Source organism: Pogoniulus pusillus, chromosome 6 (genome assembly GCF_015220805.1).
Source record: "Pogoniulus pusillus isolate bPogPus1 chromosome 6, bPogPus1.pri, whole genome shotgun sequence".
Lineage (NCBI taxonomy): Eukaryota > Metazoa > Chordata > Aves > Piciformes > Lybiidae > Pogoniulus > Pogoniulus pusillus.
The window spans coordinates 33,255,570-33,283,169 of NC_087269.1; the positions used below are offsets into that span (position 1 = coordinate 33,255,570).

Genomic DNA, 27,600 nt, shown 5'->3' on the forward strand with positions numbered 1-27,600 from the left:
CTAGGATACATTCTTCAGATAATTTTTGAGAGCTTCTTTAGTATGTGATTTCAAAGATGAGGTCTATTTTGAGAGTTGGGGCTAACAGTCTCAAAATGATTATCATCAAGATTATTGAGAGTACATGTACACTAGATATTAGGGAAAAGTTCAGTGTGAGAGCAGTGAGAGTATGGAATAGGTTGCCCAGAGTGGTTGTGGATGCCCCCTCCCTGGACATCACAGTATCATCAGGGTTGGAAGAGACCTCACAGATTATCAAGTCCAACCCTTTACCACAGAGCTCAAGGCTAGACCATGGCACCAAGTGCCACGTCCAATCCTGCCTTGAACAGCTCCAGGGACGGCGACTCCACCACCTCCCCGGGCAGCCCATTCCAGTGTCCAATGACTCTCTCAGTGAAGAACTTTCTCCTCACCTCCAGCCTAAATCTCCCCTGGCGCAGCTTGAGGCTGTGTCCTCTCGTTCTGGTGCTGGCCACCTGAGAGAAGAGAGCAACCTCCTCCTGGCCACAACCACCCCTCAGGTAGTTGTAGACAGCGATAAGGTCACCCCTGAGCCTCCTCTTCTCCAGGCTGAACAATCCCAGCTCCCTCAGCCTCTCCTCGTAGGGCTGTGCTCAAGCCCTCTCACCAGCCTCGTCGCCTTCTCTGGACACGCTCAAGCATTTCGATGTCCCTCCTAAACTGGGGGGCCCAGAACTGAACACAGTACTCAAGGTGTGGTCTAACCAGTGCAGAGTACAGGGGCAGAATGACCTCCCTGCTCCTGCTGACCACACCATTCCTGATGCAGGCCAGGATGCCACTGGCTCTCTTGGCCACCTGGGCACACTGCTGGCTCATGTTCAGGCGGATATCAATCAGCACCCCCAGATCCCTCTCTGTTTGGCTGCTCTCCAGCCACTCCAACCCCAGCTTGTATCTCTGCATGGGGTTGTTGTGGCCAAAACATTTTGGAGGCCTGACTGGATGAAGCCTTGGGCAACCAAGTCTAGTTGCGAGGGGTCTGCACCCATGGCACAGGAGTTGGTGTAGATGACCTCTGAGGTTGCTTCCAGCCTAAGCCATTTGATGATGTGATCTGGCTAGAGAGAAGCTGACCTGACGATGCAATGACCTAGCAGACTTCTTTTCTAGACACAAATTAAACCTTGCTTTTTATCTGTTCATCTGATTTGAGGTAAACATCAACTTACTAAATTGCAGCTTGTTGTAATGAACACTGCAAATGTTTCCATTTTTAATGACTTGTGCATAAATTTCATGCCTCTAGATTGCTTCTCATCTCATTTCCCTGCAAAAGCTGCTGTTTGTCATCTTGAAACAATCTATTTGTGGGGGTTGGTCTCTTCTCCCAGGCAACCAGCCACAGAACAAGGGGACACAGTCTCAAGTTGTGCCAGGGGAGGTAAAGGCTGGATGTTAGGAGGAAGTTGTCAACAGAGACTGATTGGCACTGGAATGGGCTGCCCCGGGAGGTGGAGTCACTGTCCCTGGAGGTGTTGAAGAAAAGACTGGATGGGGCACTTGGTGCCATGGTCTAGTTGACTGGATAGGGCTGGGTGCTAGGTTGGACTGGATGATTGTGGAGGTGTCTTCCAACCTGGTTGATTAGCCTCTAAATTATGAAAAGAATGGGTGTGTATTCTCCTTGTTTGCTTTCTCATACTGTGTTCAGATATGCTAGAATGTGTCTTTGCCTGCTTTGGAGAGGAGGAGACTTGGAGATAATGTCCTGTGGAGACTAAATGTTTCACAGATGTGCTGGTAACCTTCTTAAATATGAGTACTTAATTTTCAATATAACCATAGATTAAAATAGGAGTAGTATCCCAAAAGTCATAAACTGTCAAAAAAAAAGATGTTTTTTTCATAACTCATAGAAATAAGAAAGCAAATATTATGATGCAAGTAGATTAAAAGACTGAACTAATGTATTTGATGCTAATAGTTGTATCAGAAGGAAGGAGGACAAAAGGAGGAAATAGCTGTAGAACATAATATCAAACTGCAGATTTGTAGATAGCCTTTTATTCTACTGAAAGGTACCATCTGAAGTGTAACTTGCTGCTTTAGGCAGCAGTTATGGCTGTCTCTTAAGTTATTATTCAGTGCATAATGGTGAGAATAACTACATCAATAGTGAAAAAATGTTTTCAAAGAAAAATTATCGGAGACATACCTCTTCTTGGATTAAATACTGCTGCATCATGGACACAAAATATTCAAATACTAGTATATTGCATTAAGTTTTTAGTTGTGTGAAGACCTGCAGAGATCCAGAGACCTTAAATGTTAGTCCCCAAAACCAAAAATGCAGTATGGCCTTTCCTTCCTTGTCATAGATGAGACCTGACAAATGGGTTATCATAAAGCATATCTTATATGCTGAAAAGATATATTGAATAATCATATCTTCATAGGATGGTATGAGGACTAAACCCACTCATTGACTAAAGCTGTTTCTGAAGTGCCTTTTTGCTCCAACTTTGCTGTTCTGTGTAAATGCCCTGCAGAGCATCACTGTTATTATCTAAACCATCTCTTGTTTGTATTCAGTTTAGAAATCATGTGTTTGCAGCTGGAATAAAATCTGTCTCTTCTCAAAACTGCAACTTCAGCTTCACATCTGTCATGTTCTCATCTCCAGTTTGTCTTCTGTACCCTGTGATTGAAAGCATATTGGTCCTGTGTTTCACTTGAAATAGCATGGTAGTGCTCCTCGTTTCCCAGAAGTGTTTTGTAGCTGTCCCTGAGCAAATGGGAAACTTGTGAAACACCATATATCTGAAGTGGCTGCTGTCAGGTTTTATTGTCTGCTAGTACCTGTGGCTTCTGAATCTGAAAAACTGAAATCCTCCTCAGTGATTTTTCACTGCATCCAGAACACCCTGTTCTGGTGAAATGTGTGCCGCTCTCTTGTAGGCGCTTGGGGGTTTGGAGGGTGAGGAAAGCTTTTTTCTTCTCCCATGTGGAATTATGTTGTCTGGAGTCGCTCGCAGCAATATGACTGCTCGACAGGCTACATTCACTGTCTCTGCTCTGACTGCACATGAATTCAATATCTAATACAGTGCAGGAGTATATCCTTTCTCTGTGCTGTTAAAGTGTTGTTGTTTTTGAGAAGTTTATTTGAAATGTAATGGCCTTTCTTTTTCTGCGGCAGAAAATCATCTTGCGTCAAATTGAGGCAGCAAGATTGAGTGTGTGCTCAGCAGGCTTGCAGATGATACTAAGCTGAGTGGTCTGGTGGTTAAGATGGAAGGACAGGATGCCAGCCAGAGAGACCTGGAGAAGTGGACCAAGGAGAATTTCCTGAGGTTCAGTAAGGCATAGTGCAAGGTTCTGCGCTTGCATCAGGGCAATGCCAGTTACCAGTGCAGGCAGGTTGAAGATGAAATTGAGAGTAGTCCTGCAGAAAAGGTACTGGGGTGCTGGTGGATGGGATGCTGGGCATGAGTCAGCACTATGCACTTGCAGCCCAGAAGACCAGTGGCATCCTGTGCCACATCACAAGAAGCATGGCTAGCAGGTCAAGAGGTGATTCTGTCCCTTTGCCCTGATATTGGTAGGACTGGGAACAGTGGTTTGAAATTAGAGAAGAATAGTTTTGTACTGGATGTTAGGAAGAAACTCTTTACAATGAGCTTGGTGAAACACTGACATAGCTTGCCTAGGGGAGGTAGTTGAGACCCCATCACTGGAGATACTCGAGGTTATGCTTGACCAGGCTCTGAGCAACCTGATTTAGTGGAGGATGTCCCTGCTGCCTGCTAGGGCAGTTGGACTAGATGACCTTTGGAGGGCCCTTCCAACTCAAACCACTCTAGGATTCTGTGCCTCTGACCTGTATCTGTTAGACCACATGAGCAAAAGTGCAGTCAAGAGTTTGGAATTGTTGGTGTAATCTGAAGAATGAGGGTGACCATGTACCTGCAACAGTTTTGAAGCCAGGGTGATGGAGTAGGCTAGAGGCTTGTTGTGTACAGGAGAAACAGAAAAATCATGATAATGATGCTTCTTCAGTAATCCAGTACCATTTAGGAAACTTTCTTTGCACCTGAGTTCTGTTTGGAGGTTGCTCTCTTCTCTCAGGTGGCCAGCACCAGAACAAGAGGACACAGCCTCAGGCTGTGCCAGGGGAAATTTAGGCTGGAGGTGAGGAGAAAGTTCTTCACTGAGAGAGTCATTGGACACTGGAATGGGCTGCCCGGGGAGGTGGTGGAGTCGCCGTCCCTGGAGCTGTTCAAGGCAGGATTGGACGTGGCACTTGGTGCCATGGTCTAGCCTTGAGCTCTGTGGTAAAGGGTTGGACTTGATGATCTATGAGGTCTCTTCCAACCCTGATGATACTGTGATACTGTGAAATTAACCTCTTCATGATCAGCTTGAGCTGCTGTGTGTTGAGTTGGTTGCTAGGTCTCAGGCTGCAGCGTGAATAAATTACAACACAAGATACTGCCACACAGTTAAGTCATTTAATCAGTGCAGTTATATGCATGGACTAAACTTAGGTTTATGGGTTTAAATTCATGTGGTAGATAATTCAGGCACTAATTGAGGTATTGTTCTGAAAAATCACTGGATTAGATCATTGCTGCTGTGTTCTAAATGGAGGTTTTATTCTGCTGTTGTGGTGGTGTCAGCACTGTTTTACAAAAGCACTCCGACAGCTCTATATTCTCTGTTTTCAGTCCACATGTATTTAGTTATTATTCTTCCTTTTAGTTAGCATTTCTTTGCATGTAAATGCAAATGTCTTAGCATGACCAGTGCAGCCCTATGCTACAGGTGGCATTTCAGTTTACTGGCACACATACCTCTGGCAATGCCTGGTTGCCAGCTTTTTCTCTCTGAAGCTAAGGTACTGGAACTCTTCCATGCATGCTCCCTTGCACCAGCTCAATTGGCACTGCAAGAGATGTGTGTTGGGTACCACGAGGGTGGCATCCTTCATTGTCTCTTCTCCTCCACTTAGGATTGTTGTGAAGAGTGTGTTTTGATGGTGTGGCTTTTCACTACATCAACACTTCCATCGTTCAGCCTTTGGGCTTTTTTTGTTTGTTTGTTTGGGTTTTTTGTTTAAATTTATTTTTAGGCTAAGAGGGTGAATGTCTCTCAGTTTTTCTGTGCTTAGCAAGTGCTTTTTAGCCTACAGTTGCGAAGCCCTACCAGTAGCCATGTTAAGTGGTTCAGTGCCAGTGTCAGCTTCAAGCCACCTTTTTGGCATGTGGTTCTCAAATGCGCTCGTGCCTCGGGTTCTGTACGATGGCACCACTTCTGGTGTGAGTGTCTGGGGCTGCCTTCTGTTTTTCAGCTACTTTGAATCAGAGTTAGCTTGGTGGAAATTACCTGTTGCAGAATTTCACTGCGTAAGAAACAAGTGAGAAAAGAATATTTAACAGCACTAAGAAGCATTTAGGTTGTTTTGTTGGTACTTTCCAGTAGTTTTATATTTCACTTCAATATAAAAACACAGAATGTGATGGTTTGGGTGTTCCCTGCCCTCCCACCCACCCCTCACTTTTAGAAATTACCCAGACTAGACTCAGCCAGATCTGGGAATATGAATGAAGCTATTTATTTACAGCTGGCACAATATACAAGCAGATATTTACAGTATATACAGTTATATACAGAAATATACAAGGTAAAAGGTAATAAAGAAACACAACTGCCCTCCCAGAAACCCAAGTCCCCAGGAGGGGCTCTCAACCACCCCTCACTTCCCCCTGCCCCTCTCAACCTTACCCCAGTTCCAAGGAAGAATAGAGGTTCAGCCAAGGGGTTAAGAAGCAAAGGTGAGTGGAACGTGTGCTAGAGAGCAGTCAGCAGCCCAAGCCAGAGTGAGAGAAAATGGCAAGAGTGTTATCTTATGTTTTCATTTCTTGTTCAGCAAGACTCTGAGTGAAGTAGACGTCACCATTGTTTTCCTTTCACAGCCTATAATCTAGTTCTTCTCACCAGAACATCCTAGCTAGCTTCAAACTAGCACACAGAACAGAGAAAAGTACTTCTAACATGGTTCTGGATTAAGTTTTTTAATCTTAATGTAGCAAATCTTAGGTATTAGTCAGTTGCTGATGGATGTTTATTGCATGAGGGGGGAAAAATACCTGGAATTATTATGTCACAGTAGCATATGCTGCTTGAGAATTTTTCTCTGATGCATTCAGTAACCAGGTTTTCATTTGGTTTACAGCTGCTGCAGAGGGCAAAGGTAAAAGTGGGGAAGACTTCTTTCAGAAGGTAAGAAAGGTATTTTTAATTCTAGAATACAGTTGACTAGAGGAAAGATTTATACTCAATGCTCAATCAAACCGCTTAAACTTCATGTGCAGTTTCCACTGTACTGATCACGTTTTAAATGTTCTTGAGACTTAGTGTTTCTGCTAACCATCAGCTGGGATGTGATGAGAAATATGTCATTTGGTGTATGCTAATGCCATTCATGCATAACAACTTAGTTACTATTGAGAGTGTCCAAGTATGCGTTGTGAAAGTCTGTGTTTTGCTTTATAGTGGGGGGATTTGTCCAGAAGATGTTTTGAGGTGGTCTTAAGGTTTTTATGTCTATGGATAATTGTGACAGCCTATTACTGGAAAAACTTGCTATGATAAAATTGAAAGCTAAATATTTGGTTGAGAACTGGAAAGGCCTTTTAAGAAAGGAATGTACAATCCACAGAGTGATTCAATGAATTTTGTGGTTAGACAGAGGCACGGATGGATTGGGGGAAAAAAAAAGTCCTGCAGCAACTAAACTACAAAGAGAAACATGGTCAAGAACAATGACATTGAAATGGCTTTTGCAAAGCAACATGGCTTTTTGGTTTGGGGTGTGGTTTCTCTCCCCCCCACAAGAATTATGTGCAAAATATATTTTAATTATGTTAATGAAGATTTGCATACTATTGCTTAAAAAAAAATCTGCTTTTTTCTCTTTCTGTACTACAGAGAAGACAGAAATGCCTGGAAAGTTCTTTCGACTAGTTGCCCGTTAAGTAGTTTGCTGAATTTTCCACATCTTTTTCTTTCTTAAGTGGTACTTCAAAAGAAGTTTCCTTTCAGATGTGATGGATTAGTTCATCCAGCACGTGATTGTCAGACGGTTTGATGAAGGCTGCTGGGGAGGAGTGTATATACTACTAAAACATTTGCTTTACTATTTTATAGCAATCTGCAGATGTTGGTTGTGACTACCAGTGAGAACCACTTTTCTGAACATGGTTCTTGTGTTTCACTGTCTAATCTTAGTGTGTGCAGAGAGTAATGTCAAGACTTCTCAAAACACATGGGGATTTTACATTGGTTCATAGAATCATAGAATCCATCAGGTTGGAAGAGACCTCCAAGATCATCTAGTCCAACCTATCCCCCAGCCCTATCCAGTCAACTAGACCATGGCACAGAGTGCCTCAACCAGTCTTTTCTTGAAGGCCTCCAGGTACGGTGCCTCCACCACTTCCCTGGGCAGCCCATTCCAATGGGAAATGGTGCTCTCTGTGAAGAGCTTCCTCACAGAGCTTAACCTCATAGCATATACTTGATTCCATAGGTCGTTCAGTTGACAACACTCTCCTCACGTTTGCACAAATTTGCTCCTAATTTTTGCATCCACTGACAAAATACTTTGAGGGATTTATGTGTTTTCCATGATTTATAAATTTGCAGTGTGCATCTGGCTACTTCAGTAGGTACTGTGGGTGTGAAGTACTTCACTATGTATTCATTAGTGAAACAACAAAAGAGATAGCCTTGAGTTTAATAAGAAATAAAAATCATGCTAGAAATTCAAGTACATGGATAATGGCTTGCTGCTTATTCCTATTGCTAACTAGATGTAGTAGCTATTTTTGTGTAGTAGAGTTACAGTTATACATGCACAGAATTATAGATAGAGCGCATCTGGGTTTGGTCAGCCCCAGGCACAAATCCAGGCTGGGTGCAGAGTGGCTTGAGAGTAGCTCTCAAGAGAGACTTGGGTGTATTGATTGAGAGGCTCACCGTGAGTCAGCAATGCTACTCACACAGCCCAGGAGGGAAACCGTGTCCTGGGCTGCGTTTAGTGCCATGGTCTAGATTGGGTGCTAGGTTGGACTGGATGATCTTGGAGATCTCTTCCAACCTGGTTGATTCTATGATTCTAAGAGGAGTGTGACCAGCAGAACAAGAGCAGTGGTTCTGCTCCTTTGCTCGACTCTTGTGAGATCCCACCTTGAATACTGCATCCTATCCTGGTGTCTCCCTTGTAAGAAGGACACAGAGCTGTTGGAGTGAGTCTGGAGGAAGGCCACAAAAATGATTGAAGGGCTAGGACACCTCTTCTGTGAGGATAGGCTGAGGGAGCTGGGCTTGTTCAGCCTAAAGACAAGATTCTGAGCTATCTTCTAGTACCCAAATGCATCCTACAGGAATGCTGGAGAAAGGCCTCTCTTATGAGTATCTAGCAATAGGACAAGGGGGAGTGGTTTGAAGCTGAGGAGAGTAGTATACACTGGATCCTAGGAAGAAGTTCTTCAGTATGGTGGGGGGAAGGCTCTGGAATAGGTACGTCGTGGATGCTTCCTCCCAGGGGGTGTTTAAGGCCAGGTTAGATGAGGACTTGAGCAGATGAGTTAAGAGGTGTCCCTGCCCTTAGCAGGGAGGTTGGAGCAGGTGAACTCTGAGGTTCCTTCCAACCTAATCCGTTCTGTGATAATCATTGTATAGGCACCATGTGGGTGCTGCAGTAGAATAAAGCTGTGTCACTTTAACTGACAATTTTAGTCTCATCAGCTCTAGATTACACACAATACTACAGCTAATAAACCAGATGGAACCTATCTTCCTTGCAAGTTTTCTTTTGTTAAAAAAAAATGTTTTGGGCAGTTACTCATAGTTTACTCACTGTCTCTGTCTGTGCAATTTCCTTTAATCAGGGTTAAGCTTTTGTCTTCCTCATGTGAAATGAATAAGGCAGAGATTTCTGGAGGTAAAATGAAGACTCTTTGCATGTGTTTCAGGATGTATAGTGAGGAAGAAAGTGATTTGTAGCATTAGAAACACATTGGAAAGTAAAGCAGCAAGATATTTTCAGAAACTTGATATGAAATCAGAACTATAGCAAATGGATTTTTGAGGAATAGTTTTGGCAATGAAACTACACAGGGCGTTTTTGGCAGGCTGTTGAGTAGAACAGGGAGGGGAAGTGCATCACTAAGGCACATGAAGAACTGAGGGTGTAATTTGCCATGAACAGTATTTTCTGGCAAACTCTAATCTCAGTGTGCCTAAGTTATTGTTGGATGGAAGGGACACGAGAGGTGAAAGTAGTTTTTATATCAATGTCAGAGTGACAAGTAACAAGGGAATGATTGGAGAAGGTGTTTCTCTGTGTCAAGGTATGCAGACCGAGAGAGGAAAGAGAAGGCTGGTGCTGGAGGGAGTGAGACAACACTGACTGCTTGCAGATGGCTCTGGAAGTGGCTGCTGGGTCTTGCTTGGTGGCTGGTTGATAGGCAGTAGTACTCAGTCACTGGTTTTGGCCTCAGGAGGAATGGAATGGAAGTTGACTCATTTGCTCTCTGAACAGGGCTTGAAGTTAAGAACTCATCTTGGATTGTTAAGCTTTATAGAGTATACTCTAGTGAATCTGTGCTTTTAGAAAGTTAATACAAGGTTTGGGAGCTTAGTTGTCTTCGACTGGTCTTCAAAGATGTGAACAAGCAGTATTGCTTTCTTGGATTTTTATATTCAAGCAGACTCTCAGTGAATGTGGACTGCTCCTATAAACTTGGACTTTGGAAGTTCAATGATAACAATTGTCACAGAGCATTGTTTCACTGAGCATTTTAGCAGAAGCAAACACATGTTTTGCAATTGCTGATGGATTCACTGGGGCTTAATTCTGTTATGTTCTTGGCTGCAAGCAGCAAATTAATATGTCTGCTTTGTCATGACAGGGGAGATGAAGTCATGGAGCATCCTTTCTCATGCTCCTGAATTGAAGTGAAAAGTGAATAAATGGTTTCTGGTACTGTCACTTTAAAAAGTCTGCAGACTTCAGCATACTTTTTTTGTACTATTCCAAAGTTCTTGTGCTGCTCCCAGGGGGTGGGGCATGGAAACCTAACGTAGACTAATGTGGATTTTTCAGAACCATTGTGAACTGCTAATAATTTAGTCACTGATAACTGAATAATCTGATAGGTTTTTTTCTAGAGGTCTCTAATCTGCAGTTCAGTGTCAGGTAATCTCAAAAAAAATATGGACTGGTTTGCTGTTATGTTAGGTACTACTGAAGTAAAAGATCCTTGTGGACCTTACTGTATACGTATTGTCCCCATTAATTCTGTGAGTAATGCATAACATGAAGTTATAACTTGTTCTTGATCCACAGCCCATTTTCAGTTGATGGTGGCATTTTTCCATTGAGGTCTGTAACATCTGGTTCATGCCTCATAGGCAAGCAAGCCCCTTCCCAGACAGAGTGAGGACATTGTTCCAAGGAACATATAATTTATGTAGCAGCCTAGATCTGCATGGCACTTCTACATAAAATAGAAGGAGGAGGTTGGTCTCTGCCCTGAAGACCTCATAATCTGAAACAGATGAGTGCTGGTCATGTGGACAGAGGGGAATTTAATGCATAATTTCTGTTTGCTTTTATTTCTTGTCTTATCAAGATGATTTTTTTTTTCTTAAACACTTGGAAGTCTTAGTGCTGGTGATAACCTTTCATTGTGAGATTTCTCAGAGCATGGGACATCTGCTGTATGGTGGACAATAGATGCTTGCTGGTTTAGTAGAAACGGGGTGGAATTCTTGGATTAGCATTCAGAAGGTAGCAACTGGAAATGATGTACTCTTGGAGCTCTGCTCAAATGCTTGACTGTAGGTTATATTTGAACTACTCAATTTGGCACAATTCAGTGTCAGTTGTGGGCTTTCAGGCTCTCAGCTCTTTGTTTCCTGTCTTTCAGGAGTTTGTCTGCAGAACTGGGTTTTGTGGAAAGCACAGTGTGCTACCAGCCAGCTCTAACTTGTGGGTGTTACTGTTTCTGAAGGATTAAGATGAGGTTTTGTGGATTGCATTGTGTGATTTGTGTTTGTTTGTTGGTATATTTCTTTAAGAGATGGTATTTGTAGGAATGCAGTCACTTTCACTGTTGCAGATACTTAGGGGGTTTAAGATCTCAGTAGGTTTAGGTAAAACATGTTTAAATGCTTGTGATTCTCTTAACTGCAATCTCCTACTTCCTGGAGAGGGATGTAATAATCTTGCTTGGAAGTGGAAAAATTGAACAGGGCTAATAGTATGTAAAGGAAGACTGGGGCTTGTTTTGGTGTGTGGTTGGTTTGTGGTTTTTTTTTTTGTGGGGTGGTGTGTTGTTGGTTTTGTTGTTGTTTTTCATTTCAGTTCCTGTCTTTACATGTAACACTTAATCTGTGGCTTCTTTATCTTTTTGAGTATCACCTTAAAAGATGCTGAGGCCATTGTGGAGGTAATATTTGGCAAAACCATCCTTTAAAAAGATTGTTCTTTCAATGTATGTATGTATATATGTATACATATATATACAGGAAACAATAGTGTTAAGATAAAGTATAGAAGTCACAGTTATTTGAAGGCATGAAAAATAAATGTATCAGTTTGCACCTTTGTTTGCTGTTCTGTTTGGTTCCTCTTCTGCATGCAGTAGTTAGTAATGAGTGTACATTACCTTTTATTTGTTTAGGAGGCTTTGGCAGCAAAGGCAGTGAGGAAGCTGCCTCAAGGCCTGTTTGTTTATCTAAGACACTAAAAGATCTTGTTTTGCAACATCCTGTGTTTTCATGTCTGTCTCTGAAAAATGTTTGGTGGTTTGATCTGGGGCAAACCTTGTAACTTGGGTAGAATTCTTCTGTGTGATTATATGAATAGAGTATGTACAGATGAATGCTTTTAAAGCATAGGTACTGTATAGTGATACAAATACATGTAACTGAAAAAATACTTTGTCTGCAGTAGGTCGGACTGAAAGGTGTTTGGGCCTCCTTTTTAATCTTTGACCATGAAGTGTATGTAGATCTTCAAGTGGTTTAGGGCATTTTCAGGCACAAAAATATAGTAATCATTGACCTGAGACTAAGAGGGTGATGATTATCCATGTTCACTTCTGAAGGGCTTTCCATGTGTCTTCATCCATGACTTCTCTTGGAACTGCCTTTTGATTATTATGGTTTCCCTAAGGGTATAATCTCATTCCTGATGGCAACTGCTCCACGATCAGTTTCTTTTCCAGTGCCATTGATCTTGCTAGCAAGATGGATGGAGTTCATGATTACTATACATTGCCATCAGTTTTGTTTCTATTTGAACCACAGAAGTGGTGTTGAAGTGTGGAAGCTTTCATATCTTCCACTTCTTTTGGGTAGAAATCAGTATCTCTAAGACTGGAGTTTGGCTCACAGCATGTGACAAGGATATATTATGATCACACATTTCCAGAATTGGCTTGGAACACCTGGCTGGGCTAGGCTGTGATGGGAACATTGATAGGCACTTCTAATTTGAGCTTCCTGTGAAGAGTAAGAGTCTGCTCAGGGAGGGTGATAGAGACTGAAGTTGAGAGCATGCCAGTGAACGTCAATATGTGCAGGGCTTAGCGAGATTGAGAAGTTTGGCTCCCTTTTGGCAAAACCACACCCAGTGGAAGGAAGGAAGGAGACTGTTTAGGTTGGGTTGGTTTCTCTAAAAAGGTACATCAAGAATGCTTACTTAACTTTTTGCTTAGTTCAGCCAGAGAGAAGTAGTGGAAAGGCTTCATGCTTGTAGGAAACAACATTTGTCCTGTCTCTTACATAACAGTCATTCTGTTCAGAGAATGGATTGAGTTATGGGGGTTTGTTTTACTTCAGCTTTAGTTTGTATTGTGTTGCTTCTGATACAACAAGGACAATCTTGAGTTGATCCTTAATATGAAAATACTCTCTAGACCTAATCCTTCAAGTGCCCAGTACAGGTAGAAGTCTTAGTTCTCAGAAACCACAGTTCTGAATTCTTCTTCTGGCCAGAAACAATGGGGATTTTTGTCCTATGGCTCTCTACATCTCTGCTTTGAGCTCTATGCTCCAAGTGTATCAGAGTTTTAGCTGCTAGTGAAGTTCAGTTTTATGCCACTTTATTCCAAGGTGAAACAATTTCTCGCCATAATAACTGAGATGCTTAATGTTTTTCTTCCTGAAAGTTAAATTCTCTTTTCAAATACAGAAGGGATTTTGTTCATCAGAAATGCTTGTGCTCTTTCCCTCTGGGGAAAAAAGGAGGTGGGGGTTGGGAAAGGGAGAAGAGATGAGTAGGGAAATGATATAAAGTAATGATGCACACTGGGTTCCTATTTGTAATGAGGAGAATCACTGCTTCTGCTTTTGGACAAAAGACTTGGCTCCATTTTGGCATTTCTGATGATGTGCCCTGAGGGCTTCATTGTTAAGCAGTATTTATTTTTCTTAAGAGAAATTTCCCCTTTCTGTTACTTGTGTAGATTTCATTGATGACATGTACACAGCTACATTTCACTCTCTTATTTAAAATGAAAGTATTACCTGTGACCTTTGATATTTTCATTGAGGCTGAAACTTTCTGCACAAAGTAAATGATGTTTTAGTCTGGAACACATGAGTGCTTCAAGGCCACCTGCTCAGAAATTACTCCCTGCCCTCACCTGCAGAAAGGTAGCATTAGTACTAGGGAGCAGGATGCGCTGTGCTGCCTTCTAGTTAGACTAGCAGTTGTGATGTAAACTCTCTAAATTCTGTTTTTGAATTTCATGTGTAGACCATCTTACCATCGGGAAAAAAAAACCCACTATGCCAAGGCTTGGGATAGGAATTCATTGCTACACCCAATGTGTAGGTTAGACTTGCTAAAAAGCTGCGTACTTGCACCGAGCTTTGGATGAAGTTTTTGTCATCTCCAGTGTGTTTTCCAGTTTCTTACATACTCCAAACTCATTAGTCCTGGATGCTGTGCTGTGACCACAGATGTGTCCTAACTCTGGCACTTAGTCTGACCTTGCCAGTCCCACAGGCTGAATTCACACTGTCAGTTCCTGAGTAACTTTACACAATGACTTTTTGTCTTGCTCTCTCCTCTGCTTTCTCCACCCTGTCTCCTCTGCCCCCAACTCCCCTCCCCCCCAAAAAAAACCCTACAAAAAACAAACACCAAAACTAATCAACCAAAAAAACTCACCCACCCAAACAACAAACCATTAAATATAATACTCCTTCTGGTTCCATTTACACCCATTGCTCTGTTCTTCCTGCCCAAATTCATGTTCAGGAATTAGTCATCCTCTCAGGTTTGCACCACTTCTGCATTACAAGAATCAGTAACTATCAGCCCATGTAGACTTTGTCTCCTATGAGCATTCAGATCTCTTCCTGCTTATATAGCATTATTTTTTTCTTTAATTTTAATTTTTTTAAATGCAAATGGTAGTGAACTTAACTGCTGGTAACATATGCTAACAGAACCATGCTAGAACATCTTTCCTGAAAGCCCAAGTGTAAGATGAACATTTATGTCTGTGAAACAAAATACTCAGGCTGGCAAGGTCTGTGCAGAATTGGTTTTAACTAGACATTTGTAGGCTTGATTTGTACAGTTGGCACCATTTGATTAATACTGAATTATAATGTGCATCTGGTGGTTTCATTGCTCCATGGAGAAAGACCTTGGAGTCCTGATGGAGGACACATTATCCATGAGACAGTAATATGCCCTTGTGGCAAAAAAGCCCAACAAGGCCCTGGGATGCATTAAGAAAAACGTCCAGCAGGCCTAGGGATTTTTTCCTCCTCCTCTACTCTGCCCTGGTGTGACCACACCTGGAATGCTGTGCCCAATTTTGGGCTCCCCAATTAGAGAGAGACAGGGATCTGTTGGAGAGAGTCAAACAGATAGCTACCAGGGTGATTGCAGACTTGAACATGTCTCCTTGGAAGAAAGACTGAGAGACCTGGGACTGTTTAGTCTGGAGAAAAGAAGGCTGAGAGAGGTTCTTATCAATGTCTATAAGTATCTAAGAGGTGTGTGTCAAGAGGGAGATAACCAGTCTTCTTGGTGCCTAGTGATAGGATAAGGAACAGTGGATATAGCTGCAATACAGGAGGTTCCATCTCAACACAATGAGACACTTCTTTATGGTGAGGGAGCTCTGGAACAGGCTGCCCAGAGAGATTATGGAGTCTCCTTCTCTGGAGACATTCATAATCTGCTTGAATGTGTTTCCATGTGGCCTGCCCCAGGTAATCCTGCTTTGGCAGAGGGATTGGACTTGATCTCTAAAGGTACCTTCCAATCCCTGACATTGTGATTCTTTGACACTGTTTATGTTGGTCTTACTTTGTCTATGCATCTTTCTCTTCAGACAAATGTTTCTGTTGTCACACTTAAAATTCCCAATTGATTGGAACTCTAAACATCAACATATTCTGTTCCTTGGCCCAGCTTTCATTGTGCTTCTATAGACAGCGTTCCAGATTCAATCTTGGTTTTCTCATATTTGGTTTGGTTAAGGAATACTTGTTGAACTCTCTGTTCCTTTTTTTGTGCCTACTTCGAACTGAAGCAGTTGGAGCACTTGTTTTATGAAAACTGTGTGTGTAAAATGCAGCTTCTTTGCATTTTGTGATGGATAAGGACCTAGATCTGTCTTAAAATGAGTATTTGTCTGCTACCAAACCACTTTGCAGATGTTACGGAGTACGAAAGAGTACCTCTCACCAGACTGACTTGAATTTTATTACTTGTTTAAGATTGCTGTAGGCATAAAGGAAAATTAACAATCATAAAATGAGGATGATGCTTATCTTGTGGTTAGACAAATGTGATAAGACCATTCTATTCCTTACAGTATTTTCAGTTAACTCCTGAATTCATATTGTATTCTGAAGAATATTCTAGGTAATGTTTGGAAAAACAAATGTTAAAAGATCTGTGTCAGCTGAAGGATGACATCATGTAAAGCTCCCTCATGCTTGGGTCTCATTCTTGTAAGAAACTTGGCTTTGGAGTGGTTTTGATGCTTGAAAGACAAATCCCCAAAAATTTAGAATCATAGAATCAATCAGGTTGGAAGAGACCTCCAAGATGATCCAGTCCAACCTAGCACCCAGCCCTATCCAATCAACTAGACCATGGCACTAAGTGCCTCATTCAGTCTTTTCTTTAACACCTCCATGGATGGCAAATCCACTGCCTCCCTGGGCAGCCCCTTCCAATGCCAATCACTCTCTCTTGTCAAGATCTTCCTCCTAACATCCAGCCTATACCTTCCCCAGCACAACTTGAGACTGTGTCCCCTCGTTTTGTTACTGGTTGCCTGGGAGAAGAGCCTAACCTCACCTGCCTACAGCCTTCCTTCAGGTAGTTGTAGACAGCAATGAGGTCCTCCCTGAGCCTCCTCTTCTCCAGGCTAAACAACCCCAGCTCCCTCAGCCTTTCCTCATAGGGCTTTACTGCAATCTTTGATTTCAGACCTGACTTTGTCATTCCTGACCATACTTACAAAGGTTTCACAGTTATTTTGTCCTAAGGCTATTCTGCCAGTGCTGAGATTTAACCGCTGTGCTTAACTGTTTTCCACTTCATCCTTTAAACATCCCTGTGAATAATCAAGCAATTAAAATGCAGCCATAGAAGAGGAAAAAGATACACAACAGGGTTCAGGAAACTCTTGTCCTGGAAGAAGTGAAGGTAGACATGGGTGGCAGGAATCTTTCTACCTGCAGAGCTTAGTAGCTTTGCTGTCCTAAAAACTATCTTCCCATTAATAGTCCATGTTTATGGAAGCACGTATGTATCATGTTCTGAAACCATGGTACTACATTTTTTTCTTCTCCTATGGATATCCCTATGTTCTGTTGTTTGGTTCTCTTCTGATTTTTTTTCCCCTTTCTTTGTTGTCTTGCATGGTTACTTTCATCTTTGTCTGCTCTAAAATTGGTAGAACAAAATTTCTTTATAATCTGGAGGAAAAATGATGTTGGAAGAGAGCCCCATTAAAAATGAGGGTGGGTATACCAGTGTAACAATCAATCACCTTCCCTCCAGTAGCTGTGTGTGAAATTTTCTTGGCTATGAATTAGCTTGGTCAGTGTATGAAGGATATAGTAATCCATACAGAATTGTTTTTTACTTAAAACTGATTGCAATTCACCTTCAAAACAGGATTGCAAAACACTTAGTTGGAGAATTTTTGTCATCTTGGCCTTTATGTACATTAATTCTTCTTCCTAGTGCTCCTTGCCCTTCCTTATTCTCATCCTGCTCTCACACACTGGATTTTCTCTTCTGCATCAAATTTTACATGTACATAGCTGCATCAGGAAGCACTTGTTTCTTGAGAGTACATGTTGGGGGGGGGGGGGGCATTTCTACCTTAAAGTGCTTGATAGTTCTTACCTTACATGAGTGAGGGAGATATTTATCGATGCAGTATTAAAATACAGACTGAGACATTTAGAACTTGCAGATACAATTTGCTCTGAAGTCCCAGATGGTCATATTGCAATAATAATTCTCTGGAGGTGCCCTTAAACTTGCTGCTTTAAGGTATGCCCATGAAATCAAAGTTGCCTGTCCTGCATGTCAAGTCTCTCCCCAGTATCTGCTTGATGTAGAACTAGATCCATGCAATTTTCTTTATCTGGCAGAGGGTGAGGGGGACTACAGATTGAGCTCAGCCATCTGTATTTTGTCTCATACTTTAGTGTGCTTTTATTGCTTTTCTGTTTGATAATTATTGTCCTTGTTGACTTTTTGCTTTGACTTCTTACATTAGCATTGCATCAAACTTTTTTTCTAGTTCAAACTTCATACTGCTTAGATGGCATCTTACTTGACTGTACCTTTTTGTCTCATTGGAAGATGGGTTTACACTAAGAAATGCCCCCTCTGTGAGAGATGTAGATGTGGGGTTGTAAAGAGCATGAGGAATGATGCTAAAGATAAGTCAGATTATAGTTTGGGCTCAACATATTTATTTGTTTGTCTGCATACAGGGACAGTTGCTGAGTGAAAAAACAAAATCTGTGTGATGGTTTATCTGCTTCCCCATTGTTAGGAAATCACCCAGACTAGACTCAACTGTCTGGAAGATAAGGAATGAAGCTTTATATTTACAGCTCAGCACAACATACAAGCAGATATTTACAATATATACAGCTATATACAGAAATATATAAGTTCAAGATAATACAGAAGCACAGCATCTCTCCCAAAAATGAGTCCCCAGGAGAGGCTCCCAACCACCCTTCCACCTTCTTTCCACCCCTCTACCTTATTGCAGAGTTGGCCTTATGTGCAAGGTGAGGTTGAAGGATCAGTAAGGGGGATTAGAAGGCAGAAGGATTAGTTACACAGAAGCCACGCACACTGACTTTCCCACTCTGTCTTATCTGTGTTCTTGTTTTTCTACATCTCAGCAAGCCTATGAGTGAAGCAGACAACACCACTGTTTCCTTTTCACAGCCTGTAATCTTTTTCTCATTAACATATTCCAATTTGTCTGAGACTAGCACAATGTGAAAGGACACTATTTTTTTGTCCTTCTAATGTTGCTTTGTCACTAAACCTGCTAAAGAAGAAAGTTTGCCCCCAGAGAGAGCTGGATGACTTTTGGCAGGGTTTAATTAGAAGAATCACTGCTTGCTTCCCTCCCATGCTTCTTGTCCACCTCTGTGTCTTAGGCTGCCTTAGAATTCATTATGGTTTTTATTTTAATGATTGTGATCACCTGTAGTTACTCAGCTTAATTTAGGTTTTGGACTGAGGAAGAAATTGCCATGATGCCAGCATCCTAAAGGTGTGAAGATCAGAGATCAATAACAGCACCACCTATAAACAATACTATTTTCATTTCATGAGGTTTGAGTGAAGAAAATGTCTGTTTGCTATATTTTTCTCTTGACTGCATGTAAAAAAATTCCATTTGAGTTCTGAAATGCTGAAGGGTTGTCACAGAGGGGGGAAATGAATTGATGTGAGATGGTGTTTTATAAAAATCTATCATTTATTAATTGTAATATTCTGAACTCTTGCCACCCCCAACCACTGGATATTAATATTAATATTTGTTCATTAACACTGTTGTGGAAGCCATTCTAGGATATAACATCAAACAGTAACTTGTTAATAACTAGCAAACATTTAAACTATAAACAGAGAGAGGAATTTCCCCACGGCCAAATGCCACTTGGGGTCAATAGGCCGCTTGCCCAGTAGATGGGCCCAAACTCTTTCTGCTCTATGGCAGTGTGCTGGTTTGGGCTGTAACCCACCCCTCACACTTTTGAATTTGCCCCAGCTAACTCAGAAGGACTCCAGGAATATAAATGAAGCTATTTATTTACAGCTAGCAGAATATACAAGCAGATATTTACAGTATATACAGTTATAGACAGAAATATACAAAGGATGAGTAATACAGAAGCACAACTCCCCTCCCAGAAACTTGAGTCCCCAGGAGGGGTTCTCAAACCACCCCAACACCTCCCCCTACCCCTCTCTACCTTACCCCAATCCTGAGAAGAGAATAGAGGTGCAGCCAAGAGGTTAAGAAGGAAGGTTAGTGGCAGTGAGGTTAAGGAGATGTGGCTTGGTGTGAAGCAAAAAGCAGAGTGAGAAACAAAATGGAGAATGTTATCTAATGTTTACTTCTTGTTCCCAGAACTCTCAGTGAGACTGATGAGGGAAGGAGACACAACCATTGTTTTCCTTTTCACTGCCTATTATCTAGTTCTTTTCACCAAAACATTCTAGCTTGCTTCAAACTAGCACAGGCAGAATTACAGAGGCATTGAAGCATTTACTCACAGATTCTTATTAATTATCAATCGCTCTCTGGGGCTATGTCACAGCCTATACAAGTGTCCAATCTTCAGGGAACTCTGCCTGTGGAGGTTGAGGCTGGAATCCTCCCAGATTCAGGGGGAAAGGATGTGGACATGCAGACAATCTCTGACCTTGTTCTCCTGGCTTCTTCTGGATGGTCTGTGTATTATGTCCAGGGATTCTAAGGAGGACCTTCAGGTGCAGAGGCAGGGTGTTGTGCAGTCTCAGCACAGTGTCATGCTGACCACACAGGCCGATCACGTGCAGACAATCCAGGGTCTGCTCCTGGCAATAGTAATAAGGCAGCAGGCGTGCAGTAGGGTGCACGGCTGCGTGGGAGACTGGGCTCCGGAGAGGCAGGCAGTACTGGTGCTGGTCCTGGTAACACACTGCAGTGGCGTGCAGGTGTGCGTGGCTGGCTGCGAGCCCAGGGGAGACTCTGTCTCCATAGAGAAAAGTAGACAGCACAGGCAAGTAGCAGCAAAGCAAGCATTAGAGTGAGCAATGCAGGTGAGCACGTTGTTTACCTGGGTACCCCTATTTATCAAATGCGGGCTGAGATTCATGGCCCCTTGGCCACCAGAATGACCAATCAGCTTGGCAGTAAACCAAAGCATACCATAATAGGCAAGGGCCACAGGCCTGGCCCCCCAAATATGTGGAGAGCATGGGCCTTGTACCTGGTAAGCCATGAGCTAGACTTGTGGGCTTACACAACTGCGTTACACAACCTGGGCCCTGGGCAGGCCAGGCTTTATGGCACCAGGTCTGTTATGTCCCTTTTGTGTTCATTTGTGTCCGTTTGGTAGGTAACCAGGTTGTGATGGTTTGGGTGTTCCCTGCCCCCCCCCCACTTTGGAAATTACCCAGAGTAGGCTCAGCTGGCTCTGGGAATACAAACGAAGCTATTTATTTACAGCTAGCACAATATACAAGCAGATGTATATTTCGGTCTGTACTGTATATAAAGTAAAAGGTAATACAGAAATACAACTCCCCTCCCAGAAACCTGAGTCACCAGGAGGGGCTCTCAACTGCTTCTGCACCTTCCTGCTGCCCCTCTCAACCTTACCCCAGTCCTAAGGAAGAATAGAGGTTCGGCCAAGAGGTTAAGAAGCAAAGGTGAGTGGAAGGTGTGTTGAAGAGATGTAGCTCAGTCAGCAGCCCAAGCCAGAGTGAGAGACAAAATGGCAAGAGTGTTCTCTAACGTTTTCCTTTCCTCTTCCCAAACTCCTTTGCAAGACTCTGAGGGAAGTGGACATCACCCTTGTTTGTCTTTCACAGCCTATAATCTAGTTCTTCTCACCAAAACATTCTAGCTAGCTAGTGCACACAGGTAAAAGCCTATTTTGAGCCTGTGGGCCCTCCATGATGTGGGTTTTGGGGGATTTTAAGTTGGTTTATTTTTTGCATTCAGGGCATTCCATTTTCCATCCAAAATCAGCTTTAAAAAAAAAAATTACAATGCAGGAGAATTTTTTTTCTTTTACTGTGTTTAATGTAGCAACTCCCCAAAGAGCTTAAGCTGTTCAGTTTTTGAAGCTGGCACACAAGGAACCTCAAAGCTTTTCTTACAGCTGCCTTATAGCTAAATGTTCTCTTGGTTTTTGTTTTGTTTTTCTTAACCTTGGAAGCCCAAGGATTTGCAACTAGATTTAGGTGGGTTTTTTGGGTTTGGTTTTTTTCAGGGTCTTGGCACAGTCTTATTTGTTTTGTTGGTGTCTTCCAGTTGGTGTCTTGTATCATCTTCTCTGTGTTTTCCACTGAGAATAGCTTGCATATTTTGGTTACATAAACACTATGATTTGTCTTGGGGAGAGAAGAGGAATGGATGTAAATAGATGATTACTTAGCATTTCAATAATTTTGAGAAGAAGGATGAGATTATTTACCATAGGATTCATTCTTGTTGCCAGATAGGCTTACACCTTTAGGCCAATTGCTTCCCAAGGTGAGGAAAGTACTGATGAGTGTAAACTCTTTCACTTACTTCAGAAGGGAAGCCAAAGCAGAGATGCTACTCTACAAAAATCACAAGCTCTGTTTCAGTCATCCCTAGGCTGAATTTCCTTTAAATGTTTTGTAACAAAATTATTTATACAACTGAAGCCTATTATATGTATCTTACTTACAAAGTGAGTTTGCATTTTGCTCATTGAGAAGCAGTCCTGCTATACACTAGGGTGTACAGCGTAAGACTCGAGTTTTTGCTAGCAAAGCTCTTTGATTGCAATGTGCAGTTGAGGTTTTTACAGAGCTATCCCAAATTTATTTCAGAAGGAAAAAACAAACAAAAAATTCCTATCACTTAACTCTGCCTGGGTTAGAATGGCAACACAGAACTGAGATCTGATGCAGCAGTAACAGCAATTTCACATACTACACTAAGTTGAGTGGTAGTGTTGATCTGCTTTGGGGAAAAAAGGCTCTGCAGAGGGATCTGGACAGGTTAAAACAATGGGCTGAGCTCAGCAGAGTGACATTTAATGAGACCAAGTGCTGGGACTTGTATTTTAGTAGCAACAACCCCAAGCAACAGTACAGGCTTGGGGCAGAGTGAGAGCAGCCTGGTGGAAAATTACTTGGGAGTGCTGGCAGACCAACAGCTGAACATAAGAGCCAGCAGTGTGCCTAGGTGGCCAAGAAGGCCAACTGCATCCTGGTTTGTATCAAATCCAGTGTGTCCAGCACAAATAGAGAAGTGATTGCACTCCTGTACTCAAGCCTGGTGAGGCTGTAGCTTGAGTACTGTGTTCAGTTCTGGGCATCACAGGATACGAAAGACATTGAGGTCTTGGAGCATATCCAGAGAAGAGCAGTGAGACTGGTGGAGGGTTTGGAGGGCATGGCATATGAGGAGCAGGTAAGGGAGATGGGGTTGTTTAGTCTGGAGAAGATTAAGGTGAGATCTTACTGCTCTCTACAAATATGTGAAAAGAGGTTGGAGTGAAGCTGCTGCTGGTCTCTTCTCCCAAGTAACTAGTGATAGAATGAGAGGAAATAAGTTTAAGTTGTACTGGGGGAGTCATATGTTGGACCTCTTCCTTGAGAGAGAGTGGTGAGCGGTTGCCCAGAGAGGTGGTGGAACTGCCATCCCTGGAGGTGTTAAGGAAGCTGTAGAACTGGCACCTCAGGATATGGTTTAGTGGTTATGGTAATTGGGTTACAGTAGGACTTGATCTTAAAGGTGTTTTCCAGCCTTAATGATTCAGTGTTTTTGTGATTTATGCTGTGCAGAGTCTCACTATTGCACACTTTTTGATGACATCTATACCTTCATGTTTTACTACTATAGGAAAAAACTCATGCTGTTTTCTAGAGCCTTGTGATGCTTATTTCACTAAATACAATAGATACATGATATAATAAATGAAGCAAGCAGTATAATTTGAACTCTTCATTAAAGCTCATGGCAGAGCCATGATTTCTCAAAAACAAAACCTGAAGTTACTTCCCATAGAATCATAGAATGTCAGGGGCTGGAAGGGACCTCAAAAGGTCATCTGGTCCTGCCCCCCTGCCAGAGCAGGACCACCTACAGCAGATCACACTGGAGTGCGTCCAGACAGTTCTTGAATATCTCCAGAGAGGAAGACTCCTTAACTTCCATGGGCAGCTGGTTCCAGTGCTCTGTCATCTTCACAGTGAAAAAAAATCTTCCTCAGGTTCACATGGAACCTTCTATGCCCCAGCTTCCACCCACTGCCCTTTGTCCTGACACTGGGCACCACTGAGGAGAGGCTGGCTCTGTCCTCCTGACACTCACCCCTTATATATTTATAAACATTAGTGAGGTCACCCCTTAGTTGTCTCTTCTCCAAGCTAAAAAGCCCCAGCTCCCTCAATCTCTCCTCATAAGGAAGATGTTCAACTTCCTTAATTGTTTTTGTGGCTCTGTGCTGGACTCTTTCAAGCAGCTCCCTGTCCTTCTTGAGCTGGGGGCCCAGAACTGGACATGATACTCCACATGAGGCCTCACCAGGGCAGAGTAGAGAAGAACCACCTCTTTTGACCTACTAACCACACCTTCAATACACCCCAGAATGGCATTGGCTTTCCTTTCCACAAGAGCACACTGCTGGCTCATGGCCATCCTTCTATCCACCATTGCAAAACTTCTTTTAGGCAGTTAAAGATCTCAAGTTGTTTTACAGGCAAGATAAGTTATTTTCACTAGTGAAAAAATGCCGCAGCAAGAAACTTTTTTTTCCCCCTCTCTTTTATATCAAGTGGTTTTCAAAACTGGAAGGGATTGTTATTGCAATCAGTTTGGAATTTATTATAAAATTTAATGCTTGGAGTTGAAAGCCAGCACATACTCTGAGCATTTTTATACCTCAGCAAATGCATTTCATTTAAATGTATCCAGACCTTTTTTTTTTCTTTGCCTAACTGCTGAAGACAGGAGATAAACTTGATTCTTCAATGAACAAAGAGAGTCAGCGCTTTGGTCTAATGCAGTCATTTTTAGCATTGCATTCTCCAATGAGCTTAAGGCTATTAGTTGGCCAGATCTCAGTGGCTGGCAATTCTAAGCTCTCCTTTGAAGCTCTCCATATGCATCTGTCTCATGTGTCTCCAGCTAGTGTGCATGTCTGAAGTGATGGCCTTCCCTTTTGCTCTGCTTTAGCATGAGGAAGGAAGAGGGTTTAATTTCTTTCAAGGCAGGAGTCTCCAAACTTTGAGAAGGGTAACGGGCTTCAGGGATGTAACTCTTGTCTTGAATGGAATTCATTTGCTCTTCTATCTCCTCTATTGTGGTTCCTTTCATGTTAGATCTTTAACTCAGTCCTGCGCTGTTCTTTGTTTCAGCATCTTCCTTCTTTCAGCTAATGCTTTCCTATTGTCTGTGTATTTCTTTGCCTGGTGCACAATACAGAACAATTAGAGCTCAAAGTCTTCTCAGACACAAGTGAATTCCTTAAATAGGAATTTTTTTTCCATATCTGAGATGGAAAATCATGAAGTATTCTGTTGCTGGTAGAATTTTACCCTCCTGGAAATGTCTAACTTCAGCTGTAACTTGATATCCAATAGTTGCTGAAACCAAAAATACTTCATAATGAAATCTGGCTGACACTTTTAGGTTTTCCATGTGATGTGCTAATCTGGAAGTTTTGATGATATCCTGGAGATGTGGATGTAGAAAATAAGAATTAAGAGCTGTTAGACAAGTTCTGAATTAAACTATTGTGGGAAATTTACTGTTGTTGTAGCAGCTGTTTTTTTAAATGCATTTATTCTTCCTCTTGAAATTCACCTTGCTAATTGGGGTTTTTGTTATTATTGCCTATGGATGTTGCAGCTGACTAGAAGTACTAAAATGCATTGATTTGCTGAATTTGTCCCACTGTTGCTATGTCCACTCATTGTGTATTGTAATTCTCATTCATATTAACAGTCAGAAGAACACAACTATTTTTTTCAGTCCTCCTGAGGAGATTATTTTGTCCTGTATAAAGAATACTAATTCAGACTTTGAAAGTTGCCATCTGAAAAGGAGGAGTGAGCTTTTCAATCACTTTCCCTTTTACAGCATTCAAAGGTTCTATCAGTTATTCTGATTTAAGGATTTTTCTAGTTTACACTGACCACTTGAGAGTTTATTGCCATGATATGCATTAAATCTCCTTAGTAGTCAACTACCCACCTGCGTATTTATATGTAGACACAGTATCTAAAGTAGTATGACCCAGCAGATCAAGGCGAATAGTTTTTCCTGTCTGCTCAGTTACTGAGAAGCTGAATGTGGAGTATTTTGTCCAGTTCTGTCCCCCAAGAAAGATCCTTACAGGGAGATGTGATGATAGTGGATGGCTGTCAGGTTGATCAAGGGCATGGAGCAGTACATACACCAAGAAGCTGAGAGCAGGGTTTGTTCAGCATGGGAGAGATGATGGAAAAGAACATCAGTCTTAAGCTACACTGCGGGTGGTTAGAAGATGGGACTTGAGTTAAGTTTCTCCTAAGAGAGCACAGTAAGAAGAGCTGAAGTTTTAGCAGTGGAGGAATCATGTGTCTTAGTGAAGGTGACCATGCACTGGTGTCAAAGTGTGCCAAGAGCCTATGGAATCTGGAATCTATTTCTTTCAGGAGAATGAGAACTTCATGGACGAGGCCCTGAACAACCTGATCAAACTTTGGCACTTCTCCCTGCCATGAGAATGAGCTTGGATTTAAATGACTTCAAGGTCCCTTTGTGGCAAACTTGTTCTGCATTTTAGCATCCATTCTAATTATTAGTCAATCTGAGAAGAGGATTGCTCTTAACCTCTTCTATAATTAGGTACTGACATTTTCAATGGAGATGGGACAGTTGAGCCTGTTGCTTTATAAAATCTTACCTGTGTGTGAACACAACTGAACAATTTATTCCAGCTGCAAATTCATCCGGGCCTTCAGTAATCAACATATCCATTAAAATTGCTTCATTTGATTCAGCATTTCATCATATTCAATAGATACATTTTCTTATCCTACAGCCTGCTCATGATGGACTAATGTGTGCAGGTTTTTCTCATTCCCTTAGGTCCTCAAAGGTGAAAGAATCTTACCATAATCAAGTGTGATGAGAAATATGGTCTCATCATACATGTTGATGAGATAGCAATGTAAAAGAGAAGTTTTTCAGGCTCAGTAAACATGTTCAGCATTTCTGAGAACCTGGTTTCAGTTCATATATACCAAGTGTTTGCTGTTACCCATTTTTTTTCCCCTTATTATCACTGAATGTTAGTGTTGCACTGTAAGTCTGTTCTAGTATTGAATTCCATCGTTGTATGCTTATGGCTCACTCAATAGAACAAAGGCAGCAATAGAAAGTGTCTGTGTGTCAAAGAGCGACTCACTGGATTTCCAAGTGTGTACAGGATTCTTCCCTGTTGTCTAGTTGGGCATTTACAGATAGGTTACACACTGCTTTGTGAGCAATGCTGCCAAGTCTCTCCCACTGCTAACCCAAGAAGAGTTTTTTTTTTATTATTACTATTTTAAAATCTGAGTAGACTTAAAATGAAAAGCTGTTTGCAGGGAAAGGTGAGACAAAAACCTCCAACCTGAGGAAGCAGAGGTATCCTGAGTTAGAGATGCAAAAGCACTTGATTTCAATTCAATAAGCTTTGTTTAGAAACCCATTTTAAGGTAACTAAAGAAGTACTTAATTGCAGAGCTTTGGAATTCCATCTCAGCTGGACCTAGAGCATGATGTAGCTAATAGTGATCATCTGATCTTCATGGAAACTGCTGAGCATCTTTTGGACTGCTTTTGCATGACCAGATCTCAGCTCCAGCTATTGCCAGACAACAACAATTCTCAGGAGCAGTAGTTAATGATTTATGCTATTTATAAGTAATAGTAGTCAACACATTTTAAAATTATAAATGTGATCTTTGCCAAGAATGAACTTTTGGGTCTGTAGGAGAAGAATAAAACCAGAATTCTTCATAAATGCTTTGTTTTTAACAGATTATGGAAGAAACAAATACACAAATTGCTTGGCCATCGAAGTTGAAGATTGGAGCAAAATCCAAAAAAGGTATTTTTTAAAAATTATTCATGGGATGGGATTAGCTCCTAGAGAATAGTAAAGCCACAGAATAAACAATTCTGTCTGTGGAGTCACTGTATCAGTACTGGGCACCAGAAGTGTTCTCAGTGTATTGTTGCGATAAGAATTTCCCATTGAAGTTCTCAGTTCTATGAATGTATTTGAAGTAGCTTGCATATTGTGTGG

General features: G+C 41.8%; 1 protein-coding gene across 2 annotated transcripts in view; it reads left to right on the forward strand.

The window, feature by feature from the left end:
* BICC1 (BicC family RNA binding protein 1) overlaps window positions 1-27,600 on the forward strand; it is a 128,057-nt gene that overhangs the window by 41,061 nt on the left and 59,396 nt on the right. For both annotated transcript variants that reach the window (XM_064145140.1, XM_064145141.1), the window contains exons 2-3: window positions 6,206-6,252; window positions 27,333-27,402. In XM_064145140.1, the coding sequence (XP_064001210.1) occupies window positions 6,206-6,252; window positions 27,333-27,402 (117 nt within the window). The remainder of the gene's footprint in view (window positions 1-6,205; window positions 6,253-27,332; window positions 27,403-27,600) is intronic.